This window comes from Ahaetulla prasina, chromosome 4 (genome assembly GCF_028640845.1).
Source record: "Ahaetulla prasina isolate Xishuangbanna chromosome 4, ASM2864084v1, whole genome shotgun sequence".
Classification (NCBI taxonomy): Eukaryota; Metazoa; Chordata; class Lepidosauria; order Squamata; family Colubridae; genus Ahaetulla; species Ahaetulla prasina.
Genome location: NC_080542.1, coordinates 101,486,074 through 101,500,280, shown reverse-complemented (window position 1 = coordinate 101,500,280; position 14,207 = coordinate 101,486,074). Strand labels below are relative to the sequence as shown.

The 14,207-nt window shown below is 38.2% G+C and overlaps 1 protein-coding gene and 1 long non-coding RNA gene across 6 annotated transcripts in view; one reads left to right on the top strand and one right to left on the bottom strand.

Moving 5' to 3' along the window:
• Positions 1–37: 37 nt before the first annotated feature.
• Positions 38–4,411, top strand: LOC131198895 (uncharacterized). The gene is made up of 3 exons (XR_009155185.1): positions 38–242; positions 1,229–1,330; positions 3,659–4,411. It is a non-coding gene; the product is annotated as an uncharacterized LOC131198895 (long non-coding RNA).
• A 1,906-nt stretch (positions 4,412–6,317) lies between these two features.
• Positions 6,318–14,207, bottom strand: part of SCRN1 (secernin 1) — a 29,866-nt gene continuing 21,976 nt past the window's right edge. For 3 of the 5 annotated variants that reach the window (XM_058184115.1, XM_058184118.1, XM_058184116.1), the window contains 2 exons: positions 13,501–13,681; positions 6,318–8,052 (listed from right to left, as the gene is read on the bottom strand). In XM_058184115.1, coding sequence (XP_058040098.1) covers positions 7,714–8,052; positions 13,501–13,681 — 520 coding nt within the window. In that variant the 3' untranslated portion in view covers positions 6,318–7,713. Of the gene's footprint in view, positions 8,053–8,315; positions 8,476–13,500; positions 13,682–14,207 lie in introns of all 5 variants that reach the window. The other 2 variants (XM_058184117.1, XM_058184119.1) reach the window with 1 other exon arrangement.

Here is a 14,207-nt window from a genome sequence, read left to right as displayed (position 1 = left end):
TGCCTAATTCTGAGGACAAATAGATTATGTGTATGTATGTTTTGCTTGAACTTTTTGGAAAAAATGAGTGGTAAGAATGCAAATGAATATTTGATTCACTGTTTTCGTTTTTGCATGTTTATTCTTCTTAGCAAAATTGATGCCACCACCTGTTCCACCTGCAAGGTCACCCACAACTGAGCTCACAAGCAAATGCCAACTCACACAAGTATCTCTGTGGCCACCAGCTACTCAGGACCCAGGTATTATGAGTAATACTGTGTCATTTATTGTTGACAAGTATTGTATATACAAAAACAGAGAATTGTTTTTATCAAAAGGTTACAGACTTAATAATCTATCAATCTTTGTAAAACTAGTGTCTTCTTAAGAATGGCAACGCAAACTCCTCAAAGTCAGTATGTGCTCATCAATTGTTTAGTGACTAAATTCTGTTCCAACTACCGAGATGTTAAGCAAACTGGTCACTAAGTGAACACATAGTGAGAGAGAGAGAGAGAGAGAGAGAGAGAGAGAGAGAGAGAGAGAGAGAGAGAGATGCTACAAAGATCATTGGTTGCTACTGTCTGATTCAGCCAAGGTTCTTCCGTACAGCTACACCAGCATTACTTTTATTCTGACATGCATTCTCAGGCACACAGCCTTTAGTTATAATGCAAATGGTCAGAAAATGACATTTTTAATTACCACCATATCTGTGAATGGTCACAAGCTGCTAACTGAGGAACAGGTGCATTTAAGTATCTGAACTTTTTTGGAAACATTTATACAGGAATTTTAAAGGCAGATACGTTAATAGTTAGCAACATACCTAAGAGCAACTATTATCAATTATTATTATTTATGAGAAAACACTGGCAAATCATTTTAGTATTTTTACTAAAAAAACTACTTGAATATTTTACTAGACTATTTACTAAATTTTCTATCATAGAATTTAAACTTTTTAAGTGAAACAGTAAGATACAAAAAAGGGATTGTGAGAGACTACTGCAATTCTAATATCTTCAGAATTGGTGGAACTGGATGGGGCTGAACAAGCTTTAAGCAAAACGTATGGAATTTTAAAAATATGATTAAATGATGTAATTGAATTGAGAATATGCTGGATGGATTATTTTATTGTGCTTTTTTATAATGTTCTATGATGGGTCTATATGTAGTACATACTTGTTACTTTGCTTATTGTAATTCAATATGAATTTTTGTAAAATTAAACTCTTTCCAGATGATTTTGAATCGAAATTCACTTTCCATCCCGTGGAAGACTTTCCTCCGCCAGAAGAGTTCAAGCCTTTTAAGAAAGTTTATCCTAGTCAAGAAGCGAGAAGTAAGTCAGCATTTCTACCTCAATATGATATTAAATGCTTCCCAAATAGGGGCTATTATTCATCTTGGCCCTCTAGTTATGAGAGAGTTCTAGGCTTTCTCAGTGTAATGCTGAGAAAGCATTCTTACTGTAGAGAAATGTCCAGGAAATGTCTGCTGATTAAGTAGCCCAATTTTCAAAAACATCTCAGGAGCCTCAATTGGTACCCACAATTTGTGTTTTATATATAGTGCCCATGTATCCCTGTGGTATGACTTTTGTATGTCAGATCTAAATAATTAAGATTATACCATGGAGCCCTTTCTCCCAACTTGAGAACAATGTCAAAGCTACTGAAAGTTTTGTTGTTTTTGACAATTTAATTGCCTTTGAATGTAGCACATCTCCAAGAAGAGTGATAGTCTCCATGTCTATTATCTATAAGCCTTCTCCTGTGCTATTTATGCTTCATTGTCTCATCCACATGAGACATCAGTTGACTGGGGAATTCTGGGAGTTGAAGTTAGTGGTGAAATCCAATTTTTTTTACTACCGGTTCTGTGGGCGTGGCTTGGTAGGCGTGGTGTAGCTTGGTGGGCATGGTAAGGGAAGGATACTGCAAAATCTCCATTCCCACCCCACTCCTGGGGGAAGGATATTGCAAAATCTCTATTTCCATCCCACTCTGGGGCCAGCCAGAGGTGGTATTTGCCGGTTCTCCAAACTACTCAAAATTTCCTCTACCGGTTCTCCAGAACCTGTCAGAACCTGCTGGATTTCACCTCTGGTTGAAGTCCATATATCTTAAAAGTTGCTCAGGCTGAGAAACATTATCCTAGAGTGATTTGTTTACCATGGATTCAAAACTGGTTTCAGTATATGCCATGGAGTAACCAAGAGATAGAAATTTGAGGACATGTGATAGATGCACTCAGATTATGACTTTCATAGCAGTCACAAATAATCATTTACCAGAAGGTGAATTATTATTAGAACAATTATACATATAATACATACATGTCATTTTATTATATTTTACATGTGTGTTTCTACATAATTACTCAGCCAGTTTCATGTAATGGTTAAGTCTAAGTAAAAGCTAGCTGGGTGACCTTGGGCCAGTCATTTTCTCTCAACTCTAGGAATAAAGCAATAACAAACTATTTCGGAAAAACTTTGCCAAAAAGACTTGGGATTATCCAAGCAATCACTAGCAGTCAACCTGACTGAGAAAGAAACATGCATATATATATGTAATTGTTCTAATTAAAACTATAATTGTTTTACTAACATATTCATATTTAAAAGGTAAAAATGTTAAACAATGTAAATGAACCCTTTGTGTACTCAACTAATCTCAGTAGGACTCTGCCATGGTCCAAAGGCATTATTGCAAGTAAATATGGTGCTAGAAGCAGGTAGTTTTTGAAGCTGGATTTTGATTTTTTTTTTCACTTCTTAAAAACAGGTATAAAAAAAATTAAATAGTTTTTAAAAAAATAAATCTTTTAAGAAATGACAGAGGAGGTAAAAAAATTTGAGGGAATCATCAGTGTAGAGTCCATGTCACACTGTTGTCTACCAACTACTAGATTAGATGTTCTGAGTAAACCATGTCCTTTATGCAGATTGCTAATTTTGGTTGGATAAGAAACATAGTACAGGTGATCCTTGACATGCAATCATTAATTTAGTAACTTTGTTTAGAAGTTGCAACGGCACTGAAAAACATGATTTATGACTGTTTCTCACATGACCATTGCAGCATCCACATCATCACTTGATCAAAATTCAGGCTCTTAGCAACTGGCACATATTTATGACAGTTACACTGCCCCAGGGTCATGTGATCACTATTTGCAACTTCCCAGCCCTCTTCCAACAAGCAAAGTCATTGGGGGAAACTGGATTTACTTAAAAATCTCATTCATTTAATAATTGGGGTGATTCGCTTAATAAGTAAGGCAAAAACAGTTGCAAAATGGGGCAAAACTCACTTAACTGCCTTGCTTAGCAGTGGAAATTTTGGGCTTAGTTGTGTTTGTAGGTCAAGGACTACCAATACATAATGGGAAACTGCTATCTTAAATCCTATGTCAAATAGGTATTTCTTAATCCTCTAAATATATTAAATTGCTGTGATTTAAGAGTCATGTGTGCAAATTATACATATATGTGTATCTTAGTTGAATTCAGAGGTATTATGAAGGTTTTCAATTGACATAAGTGGTCTATAAATTTGCCTTGATGGTTCTCTCAGATTTATGGCTCAAACTTCTTAATTATTGGAGAAATAAATTGATAAATGTCATGGGTAGTGTCATGGAAAATACCATTTTATTTTGACAGATAAAGCAAACAACCCCCCTTTACGACCGCAGGCGAGATGAGATCAACAATTCAAGAATATTCCAAAAAAAAAAATCAAGAGTTCACCGATTGCAGTATAAAATGTAGGGCATATTTCTGTTAGTCATGTGATAGGTACAGGCAAATATGGCACTTAAAAGACTGCTGGATGCAGATGGGCCAGAATGAGAGTGCATGTTCAGTTATAAAAAAGTTACAACATAATGTATTTTGATTTAAATTGCTTTAAAACTGGCCTGAATTTTATTTTTAAATGTTGTGGTGTATTGTAATTTACATAGCTGTTCATTCTTATATGGTATATTTTGGTAAAGTAAAATTGATTGCCTGTACTGTATGCAGTTCAGTTTCCCATGGAGTTTCTGTTGTAATTAATTCATGATTTCCAAATTTGATTTACTGATTTACATTATATAATATATAAATTCCTGGCAAGTCTTGTTTTTTGTTTTCTTGGATATAGCTTTTCAGTGATGCAGATGTATAGATTTCCAAAAGAATGTCACATATAGACACAAATATACTCGGAGCATGAAGAATGGAAACAAAACACTTTCCATTAGCTTCTTCTAAAGCCCGTCAGCCTAAGAATATAAAATATTGTTACTTGTAGTCCTCAACTTGCAGGCGTAATAGGTATTGGAAAATGTGCCATTTAGCAGTGTGTTGTTAAGTGAGGTATCACACGACTGAACCTTTTTTGCCACGTCATTAAGCAAATAATTTGCAATCCTTAAGCAAGATATCATGTGTCTATGCAACCTCCCTATGACTTGGGATTGTAGCAAATGACCATGACATGACTACAAGTTATTGCAACAGTTGTAAAGGTGACACTATAGCCAACTGCCCGAATCACAATCACATGCCCATAATCAGTTATCATAAGTGCAAGGATTGTTTTTCCCAGTGCCATCCTAACATTCAAAGGCCGCTAAATGTTAAATGAGGACTACGTATTAGCAAGCTCTCTGTGTGATTTTGTGAAGGCTGGCCCATTTGATGTCTCTACCCATCAGAAGCATTAAAAATGAAATTGAATACAAGATCTACTTTGAATATTTTAAATATAAAAAGCAAGTTCCTATATCTCAGGCTGTCTTGTTTTTGAGTACAAGGCCGAAACATGCCTGCACACCATTTTCTCCCACAGAGTAGAGTGGGAAGATAATTTCCCCCCTTGCTGTCTCCAATAAGTGGATTCAGTAACAGAATTAGGTGTCAATATAGCCTACCAGTAGAAAGAATACTGGAGCATGGAGTAAAGGAATATATCTTGTTTAGGAAGCATCTGAAGTCTTAAACTAGCTGCTATACATTTGGGCCCTAAATAATATGATGTACATACAACTGAAAAAGGAATGAGAAGGAAAATTTAAGAACCAACTAATGAGGCTATGGCAAAACATACATCCTGTCTCATACAATTTTGCTTTCCACAAAGAGCAACAAAGGAAGGACAGCAATGGAGATAGGGAGGCATTTTTGAACAGAAGAGATGGTGGTTTTTTTTACTGAATTATGGTTCAACATGCTTGCAAACCTAGCCATCATAGACTGTTTTCATTCTTGCAGTATTTTCGGGCTGCTTTTCATTCAGATAAACTGCAGTAGGCAGCCTTTGGCCATGTATATGTTGCAGTGTAATACAGTGTACAGATCTATTTGAGGGTAAACTGTTGCTCAGAGAAGTTGCCTTGTTCAAGGAGGAAATGGAAACTCAGGCTATATTTGCATTTCTACCTTACTCTTACAGGTGGGACCATAGGACTAGAGTAGCTGTTTCAGCTAGTTTTGTATGTCTATTTTCAGTGGCTCTTTTGGCTGCTTAATGTGAAAGCAACTAGAAACTATCTGCACAAAGTGTTCGAGCTAATCAACTCCCCCTTGGATGAAAGCTGTTGCTTTTGCTTTTGCAATAAACTGCAATATTCTTGAATTCTAGAATTTATTTCCGGAATAAAGAAGGGGAAGAAATGAGGCTTTTCTGCACCAAGGAAAATGAAAAGACATTATTTACTCAGTCAGACCTTATATTTAAAAACAAGATACAGAGCAGTGATGTCTAGTCAATGATGGCTCAATTAGAAATGACATATAGAGTATAGCAACCATCTTTATCTGCACCAAGACCTTAAAGTATGAAAATTATTGAAACATTTTAAAAATTTCAGATTGTATCCTAAATTAATTTTAAAATGTGTGGAGAAGAGAGAGGAAAAAAGGGAACAATCTCCCATTAAATAAGCTCATAACTTATATATTATGGCATAATATAATGTGATTTAGTAACTTCCAGAAAATAACTATTTTACATTATTTGTTTTCACAATTTTATTTCTTACTAGAAAAAGAAAAAAAAAACATCTCTAATGCATTTCAGGAAATAATATTAAAGTACTTAATACCCAGACATTTTTTCTGTGCAGAATTAATTTATTAATTTGGTCAATCATAAATGTCTAATACATATATCCCCAATAATGTCAAACTCCTGATAGCAACTTCCTACAAGAAATACCTAAAAATGTACTAATTCTGCTTCAATCAGGTATTAAACATTCTAACACATCCTCAGGGAGAGAACATGATCAAATATTGTAGCACAGCTGGAACATTTGGTGTTTTGCAGAAAATGTCCTCAAATCAATGCATTTACAATATACATTTTCCCCTTTTTCAGCCATCTTTTGATGCCATTATTCTTTAAAATTTAAAATCGTAAAATAATAGCTGTTTGCTGTACAAACTGTCCATATAAGATAAATTGCTTGACTAAGGAAAGTCTGTAGATCTCTATAGTGACAAGATATATTGGAAGAACTAGAAAAAAGTCTGGCCCTTGAAAATTACACTGTTCCTTGTACAGTGGAAAAATACTTTCCTTAGTTCCTGCATAATTTTTAAAACTATTATTTGCCTCATGAATTGTGTGTCATTCTTGACATCTGTTTTATAAGTGTCCCTAGTTAAGAACACTATAAACAGCATTTGTGACCTGATCACAATAATTTAGTTGGGAGCTGATAGTTGGAAATTTTATAACATCAGAATCCTGAGGTTTTGAATTATAGGATTAGCACCATAGTTTTGAAATCAGAATCTGATCGCCTGTCACTGCCTGATGGCTTCACCTGCACAATCATTTTCTTCCATACATCCATCTTTTCATTAAGAAGTCAACAGTAGGAGGAATGACTTGCTGATAGCCAAGATGAACTTGGTAATGTCCAATGTTATCTGGATGCACGGACAATAAGCAACTTACGTTAGAGAATGGATTCAAGATTCAAAAACCTGGAGGTAAAGAACACTTTCACTGTCAATTGCTTTAAGAAAGTAAATATAATTTTATATTATCAGTGAACATGATGAACGTGGAGAACTATGCATCATAACACAAAACCCGTGTTACATATTTGTGTCAGACAATGTGTCAGACAATGAGATGCAAGCACACGAATGTGGAGTTTGTTATGTCATTACCGCACATGCCATTTTAACTCAATCTTGGTTTGCTACAAATGCAAATATGCTGACTCATTAACTGTCAATCGAAATGTGCAAATTTAACCTTGCTCATCTGAGGCTATCTTAGTATTCATAATTATATAACAATGGAAATTATTGATTACTGGATTAGATCCTTTTCTACTATTTAAATAGCTATAAATGACTGCTGCTATTTGGCAAAGTAGTAACAGACTTATTAGCCGCCCTAAAGCAAAGGTGATAAAAGATATCCTCACATTCTATCTTACTTAAAACCTATCCAACAAATTTTCAATAATATTGGGAACATTATAAACCAAACTTTTTGAAAAATGTTTCTAAGGTTTATGTAAATTGATTTCATTCTTATTCAAACTAGCATTAGTGAAAAGGCATTCCATTGCTAAAAGTTATATCCTTTGTAATGGAATTTCCTTTTTTTTTTTAACATTTCCACATTTTCTATTCAAAAATACCATTCAGAAGTTATAAAGTGGACCATCTTTCCTTTGAAAGTGAATCAATATTTTGAAGGGAAGTTCTCAAAAGATCCTGCTTAATTTGAAAACATCATTGAGACTTCTATAGTCTTTTCTAAAATTATTCATTTCTAAAGTTTTGTCAGCTAAATAAAATAGAAATTCCAGCATTAGGCTGGCCAGCATGCATCTACTAACTGAACCAATCAGTGAATCTTCTCTTTTAGCAATATACACAGGACAACACATAATGAAAAATGATGTTAACTGGATACAGCTACTGAGGAAAGTTTCTCTAGAAAGACGAATACTTCCTCCCAAATTCGGCAATATGGTGAGATTATCTTTCAAGGCTTGAAGAGTTCTATGTTCTTGTGCAAAGGCTAACAGTGTCTCTGGGCACTGAAATGAAAAAAAAAATAAAACCTTAGTTTTTAATTACAAATGCCAATCTAAAATGCAGGAGAAATACATACATATAGCAAAATAATCACAATATACTGAAGGTTGCTTCTTATATGTGCCAAAAATTGCTTTGAAGTAATTCAGATTCAGGAGATAGAGAAGAATATGATCATCTAAGCTGACTTTTTTTTTTTACTTTTAGAAGAACATTTGCTGAAATAGGAATATCAATGTGGGGAAAAAACATAAAGAAGACTCACTTCATTTGAAGAATTTATGTTCTGTATCTACACAGTCATAAAATAGGTCTTCTATTTCTGAAGAATCAAGAATCTCAGAGCTAGAGAGTATGCCTTCCATTGCTTCCAAACCCTGTTTTTCGAGGTTTAACATTATTCTTCTTAATGTCTGACCTTTTTCCTAAGGAATGCAAAGGCCAATAGGAAATACTGATTAAAAGGATTTAAGCTGTAATCTTGTACAAATGCATCCATATAAAAATTCTCAGGAAACTAAAAAGGACTGAACTGCTTGTGCATTAACCATACATATAATAAAACTTAACAAGTTATAATCCAGACTTTCCTAACTTGGTTACTTCCAGATTTTGCAACATTCAGAATTACTGAAAAGTGTGTAAGAACTGCAATTTCTAGAATTCCATGTCAAAATTCTGAAAGTTGCTGACTAAACACATGTGGAAGATGACAGGTTGAAATATACTTCAATCAGAATAGAGTGGGGAGGGATCTTGGAGGTCTTTTAGTCCAACCCCCTATTCAAGCAGACACCATTTCAGACAAGTGGCTGTCCAGTCGCTTCTTAAAAACCTCCAGTGATGAAGCACCCACAACGTCTGAAGACAAGCTGTTTTACTGGTTAATTGTTCTCACTGTTAGGAAGCTTCTCCTTAATTTTAGGTTGCTTCTCTCCTTGATTAGTTTCCATCCATTGTTTCTTGCCTTGCCTTCTGGTGCTTTGGAAAATAAGTTGACCTCCTCATCTTTGTGGCAGCCCTTCAAATATTGGAAAACTGCTATGATATCACTATAGTTGTTCTTTTCTCTAGACTATCCATACACAATTCCTGCAACTGTTCTTCATATGTTTTAGTGTCCAGGCCTTTAAAATCATCTTAGTTGCTCTTTTTTGCACTTTTTCCAAAGTCTTAACATCTTTTTTGTAATATGGTAACCAAAACTGGATGCAGTATTCCAGATGTGGTCTTACTAAGACTTTATAAAGCAGTACTAATTTTTTATTTATTTATATTTATTTATTTATCAAACTTCTATACCGCCCTTCTCCCGAAGGACTCAGGGCGGTGTACAGCCTTCATTTAAAACAATTAATATACATATTAAAATAACAATTAAAAAACTTATTCAATAAAAGGCCAAATTAAAACCGTCGATTGACCATAAAAATACCCAATAAAATTACCATTAAAAGTTTAAAATTTAAATTTAAAATTTAAAAATCAGGCCAGTCCTGCTTGTATAAATAAATAAGTTTTCAGTTCCCGGCGGAAGGTCCGAAGGTCAGGCAATTGGCGAAACCGGGGAAGTTCGCTCCAGAGAGTAGGTGCTCCCACAGAGAAGGACCTTCCTGGGGCCGCCAGCCGACACTGCTTGGCGGACGGCACCCTGAGAAGACCCTCTCTGTGAGAGCGTACGGGTCGGTGGGAGGCATGTGGAAACAGCAGGCGGTCCCGTAAGTACCCGGGCCCTAAGCCATGGAGCGCTTTGAAGGTGGTAACCAAAACCTTGAAGCGCACCCGGAAGACCACAGGTAGCCAGTGCAGACTGCGCAGGAGTGGTGTTACCCGGGAGCAACGCGGTGCTCCCTCAATCACCCGCGCAGCTGCATTCTGGACTAACTGCAGTCTCCGGGTACACTTCAGGGGTAGCCCCATGTAGAGAGCATTGCAATAATCCAGTCGAGAAGTGACGAGAGCGTGAGTGACCGTGCATAAGGCATCCCGGTCAAGAAAGGGGCGCAACTGGCGGACCAGGCGGACCTGGTAAAAAGCTCTCCTGGAGACGGCCGTCAAGTGATCTTCAAACGACAGCCGTTCATCCAGGAGAACGCCCAAGTTGTGCACCCTTTCCGTTGGGGCCAGTGACTCGCCCCCAACAGTCAGCCGCGGTTGCAGCTGACTGTACCGGGATGCCGGCATCCACAGCCACTCCATCTTGGATGGATTGAGTCTGAGTCTGTTTCTCCCCATCCAGACCCGTACGGCCTCCAAACAATGGGACAGCACTTCGACAGCTTCGCTGGGGTGGCCTGGGGTGGAAAAGTACAGCTGGGTATCATCAGCGTACAGATGATAACTCACCCCAAAGCCACTGATGACCTCGCCCAACGGCTTCATGTAGATGTTGAACAGGAGAGGCGAGAGAATCGACCCCTGCGCACCCCACAAGTGAGGCGCCTTGCGGCCGATCTCTGCCCCCCTGTCAACACCGTCTGCGACCGGTCGGAGAGGTAGGAGGAGAACCATCGATAAACGGTGCCTCCCACTCCCAACCCCTCCAACCGGCGCAGCAGGATACCATGGTCGATGGTATCAAAAGCCGATGAGAGATCCAACAGGACCAGGGCAGAGGAACAACCCCTATCCCTGGCCCTCCAGAGGTCATCTACCAACGCGACCAAAGCTGTCTCCGTGCTATACCCGGGCCGGAAGCCTGACTGGAACGGGTCTAGATAGACAGCTTCCTCCAGGTACTGAGGGAACTGCCGTGCCACCACACTCTCTACAACCTTCGCCACAAAGCGAAGGTTGGAGACTGGACGATAATTACCCAAAATAACTGGGCCCAGGGAAGGCTTCTTGAGGAGGGGTCTCACCACTGCCTCTTTCAAGGCGGCGGGAAAGACCCCCTCCATCAAAGAAGCATTTATAATACCCCGGAGCCAGCCTCGTGTCACATCCTGAGTGGCCAGCACCAGCCAGGAGGGGCACGGGTCCAGTAAACATGTAGTGGCATGCAGCCTCCCCAGCAACCTGTCCATGTCCTCGGGAGCTACAGAATCAAACTCATCCCAAACCACATCAACAAGACGAGCCTCAGTCATCTCATCTGGATCATCGCAATCTTGGTCCAAGCTATCCCGAAGCTGAGCGATTTTATCGTATAGATAACCGCTAAACTCCTCGGCACGTCCCTGTAAGGGGTCATCCCGTCCCCCCTGATGAAGAAGGGAACGGGTCACACGAAACAGGGCGGCCAGGCGGTTATCTGCCGACGCAATGAGGGAAGAGGCGTAAGAACGCCTCGCCACCCTCAGTGCCACTAGGTAGGTCTTTGAAAAAGACCTAACTAGTGTCCGATCAGCTTCGGAGCGGCTGGACCTCCAGGCACTCTCTAGGCGTCTTCTCCAGCATTTCATCTCTCTCAGCTCCTCAGAGAACCAAGGAGCTAATCGAGATCTGCGCCGGGTCAGAGGCCGCAAAGGCACGACACGGTCCAAAGCCCCAGCCACGGCCTGTTCCCAGTTCTTCGGTCGTGCCGTGGGTAAGATCCTCAGGGAACGGCCCAAGCTCCGTCTGGAACCTCTCAGGGTCCATCAGGCGCCTGGGACGGAACCAACGCATTGGTTCCGTCTCCCTGCAGTGGTGAGTAGCGGTCTGAAAGTCTAGGCGGAGGAGAAAATGATCTGACCATGACACCGGTATTGTCACTAAATACATAACATGATTTCGATGCTATGCCTCTGCTTATACAACCAAGAACTCTATTAGCTTTTTTGGTTGCTGCTGCACACTGATGGCTTATATTTAAATGATTACAAAAACATTTTCCCATGAAAGAGATTAGGACAAATGGGAATTCCCCTAGAAAAACTCTCCCCCCCCCCAGTTATTTCTCTAATTTTTTTCAGCTACAATGGGGGGTTGGGGGAAACAAGCATTTTGCTTTGAAAAACTTCCAAATTCCTGTTGCCATTGGGATGCATTGTCCTTTAATTGACAATACTTAAAATTATAAAAAGAAAAATATGGTGGCATCTTAGGAAGAATAATTGTAGTATAAATTTTTTGACAATATTACTATTCATTCATCTATGGAGATTCTTGGTTATCCAGATCATGGTTGTTCCAAAGGTGCTTTTCCAAGAGGCAACTTTCTAGTTTTTCTTTGAAGATGTTTCACTTCTCCTCCAGGAAGCTTCTTCAGCTCTGATTGGATGGTGGGGAATGGAAGGCTATATACTCCTTGCAAACAGGTCATTTATCTGAAGATTTATCTGTGTCATCAGGTCATCTGAGTGGTGCAAATTGGTGTGGAGCCTTCTTGGAACTGTTGAAAGGAATCCAGAAAGTCCAGTTGCCTCTTGAAAAAAGCACCTTTGGGATATGCATTCATTTATTCATTCATTCAGTTTCTATGGCTGCCCATGTCCTATAGTGGACATGTTCACTTGAAAAAAAGTAGTTGAAGATACTATTGTAAGTATTTCATATATAAATACAGATATAAATAAATATTTGCTTAGTGATGGTCACTGGGACTGGGATATCTATAAGACATAATGCCACATCACCATGCCAACTTGCAACAGCAGTTTCAGCAGCCTCAGTTGCCATCATTAAGTGAGTAACATGTAATATCAGCATCCCATGATCACAGGAATGCCATTCGTGACCGCCTGCCCACTTCCTCATTGGCTTTGCATCTCAGATGTTGTCAGTTGCAAATATTGTTCACATGATTGCAGGTCGCTGCAACATTGTAATAGTGAGCCAGTTGCTGAACATTCAAATTGTGATCATGTGACTATGGGGATACTGCAACAGCCACAACTATGAAGGCCTATTGTAAGTATTCTTGTTCAGCACTACTGTACTATAACTAAACAAGCAGACATTAAGTGAGGACTACTTGCAGTGGTATATTGGACATGCATCAGTGGTGAATTGCTCCCGGTTCTGTCTGGTTCTATAAAACCGAAACTAAAACCAGCGGGAGGCTCTGCCCACCCACCTCAATGTCATCAAGGGGTTTCTGCGCATGCACAGAAGTGTGCGCAGGCTCCCATTGCAAACCGGTGGTAAAGCTAAGTAGAACCCACCCCTGACAGGTATGCTGGAAAAAAGCAGTTGAAGATAATATTGTTAAGTATTTCACCTATCAGTATAAAGATACAGTAATTATAGAAGATAACATTTAGTTTTTAACTATATGTGGAAACTTACTTTTCTCCCATTACAATGTATGCCTCTTTCTGATTACAAAAACATCAACATGTATAATATAGAATTAAGCTATCCTTTAATTTTGCAAAGAAGCAATCAGAAATAAAGGGAGCACAACCTTAATATATTTTATACAAGTATAAGAGAACTGCTTTTAAAATGCAAACATGGAATATTGAACACTTCAATTAATCGGTTTAATAACAATTAATATTCTAAAATCGAATTGGAAGCCTTACCTCATCACTGTCTAAGACTAATCGGGCTTGCTGTTGCGCCTTGTACAGTTCATGTCTGCGATCAGGTTTCTCCTGAAACCGAGGAATTTTTTTCACAGGATCTTCACTACCAAAAATGGGTGATTGAACTTTAGTTACTGTTTTCACACCATCCACAAAGATAAAAGGTTTAAATATGGACCTGAAAAAGGTTACATGAATGACCAACTAAGTAATTATAGTTACAGATTGCATTGTCACCTAGCAGTTTATTTTCCTACAAACAAAAACAACCTACCCAAAATAAATCTGAGCATACCAATTGCATTAAAGAATAGATTAAATATATGCAATGCTTTTGACAAACTGTATTTACTTTTGCTAATAATTATATTAAAACTTAAATAATCATGTTAGGACATTTTTATTGTCACTTATCACTCTTTTAATTGGTCTGTTTTGTCACACCATTCTGCACAAATTAACAGCCACTTTATGTCACATAAAATATCCCTTCAAGGATATAGGCTTTTAATATTGCAATTTTCTATATGGAGTTGTTCAACTGGAATGGACACTATGTTACTTTTAGGAATTGTCTGCTGTGCCCTTTTCCTGCTTCTGAATCCTTCTTCCCTTGAAATATCCTGTGATTAGAACTAATATCTGGAATTCACAAAACTTTTTGTTCAAATTTCTATTACATTATAAAAATAAATTTAATATTT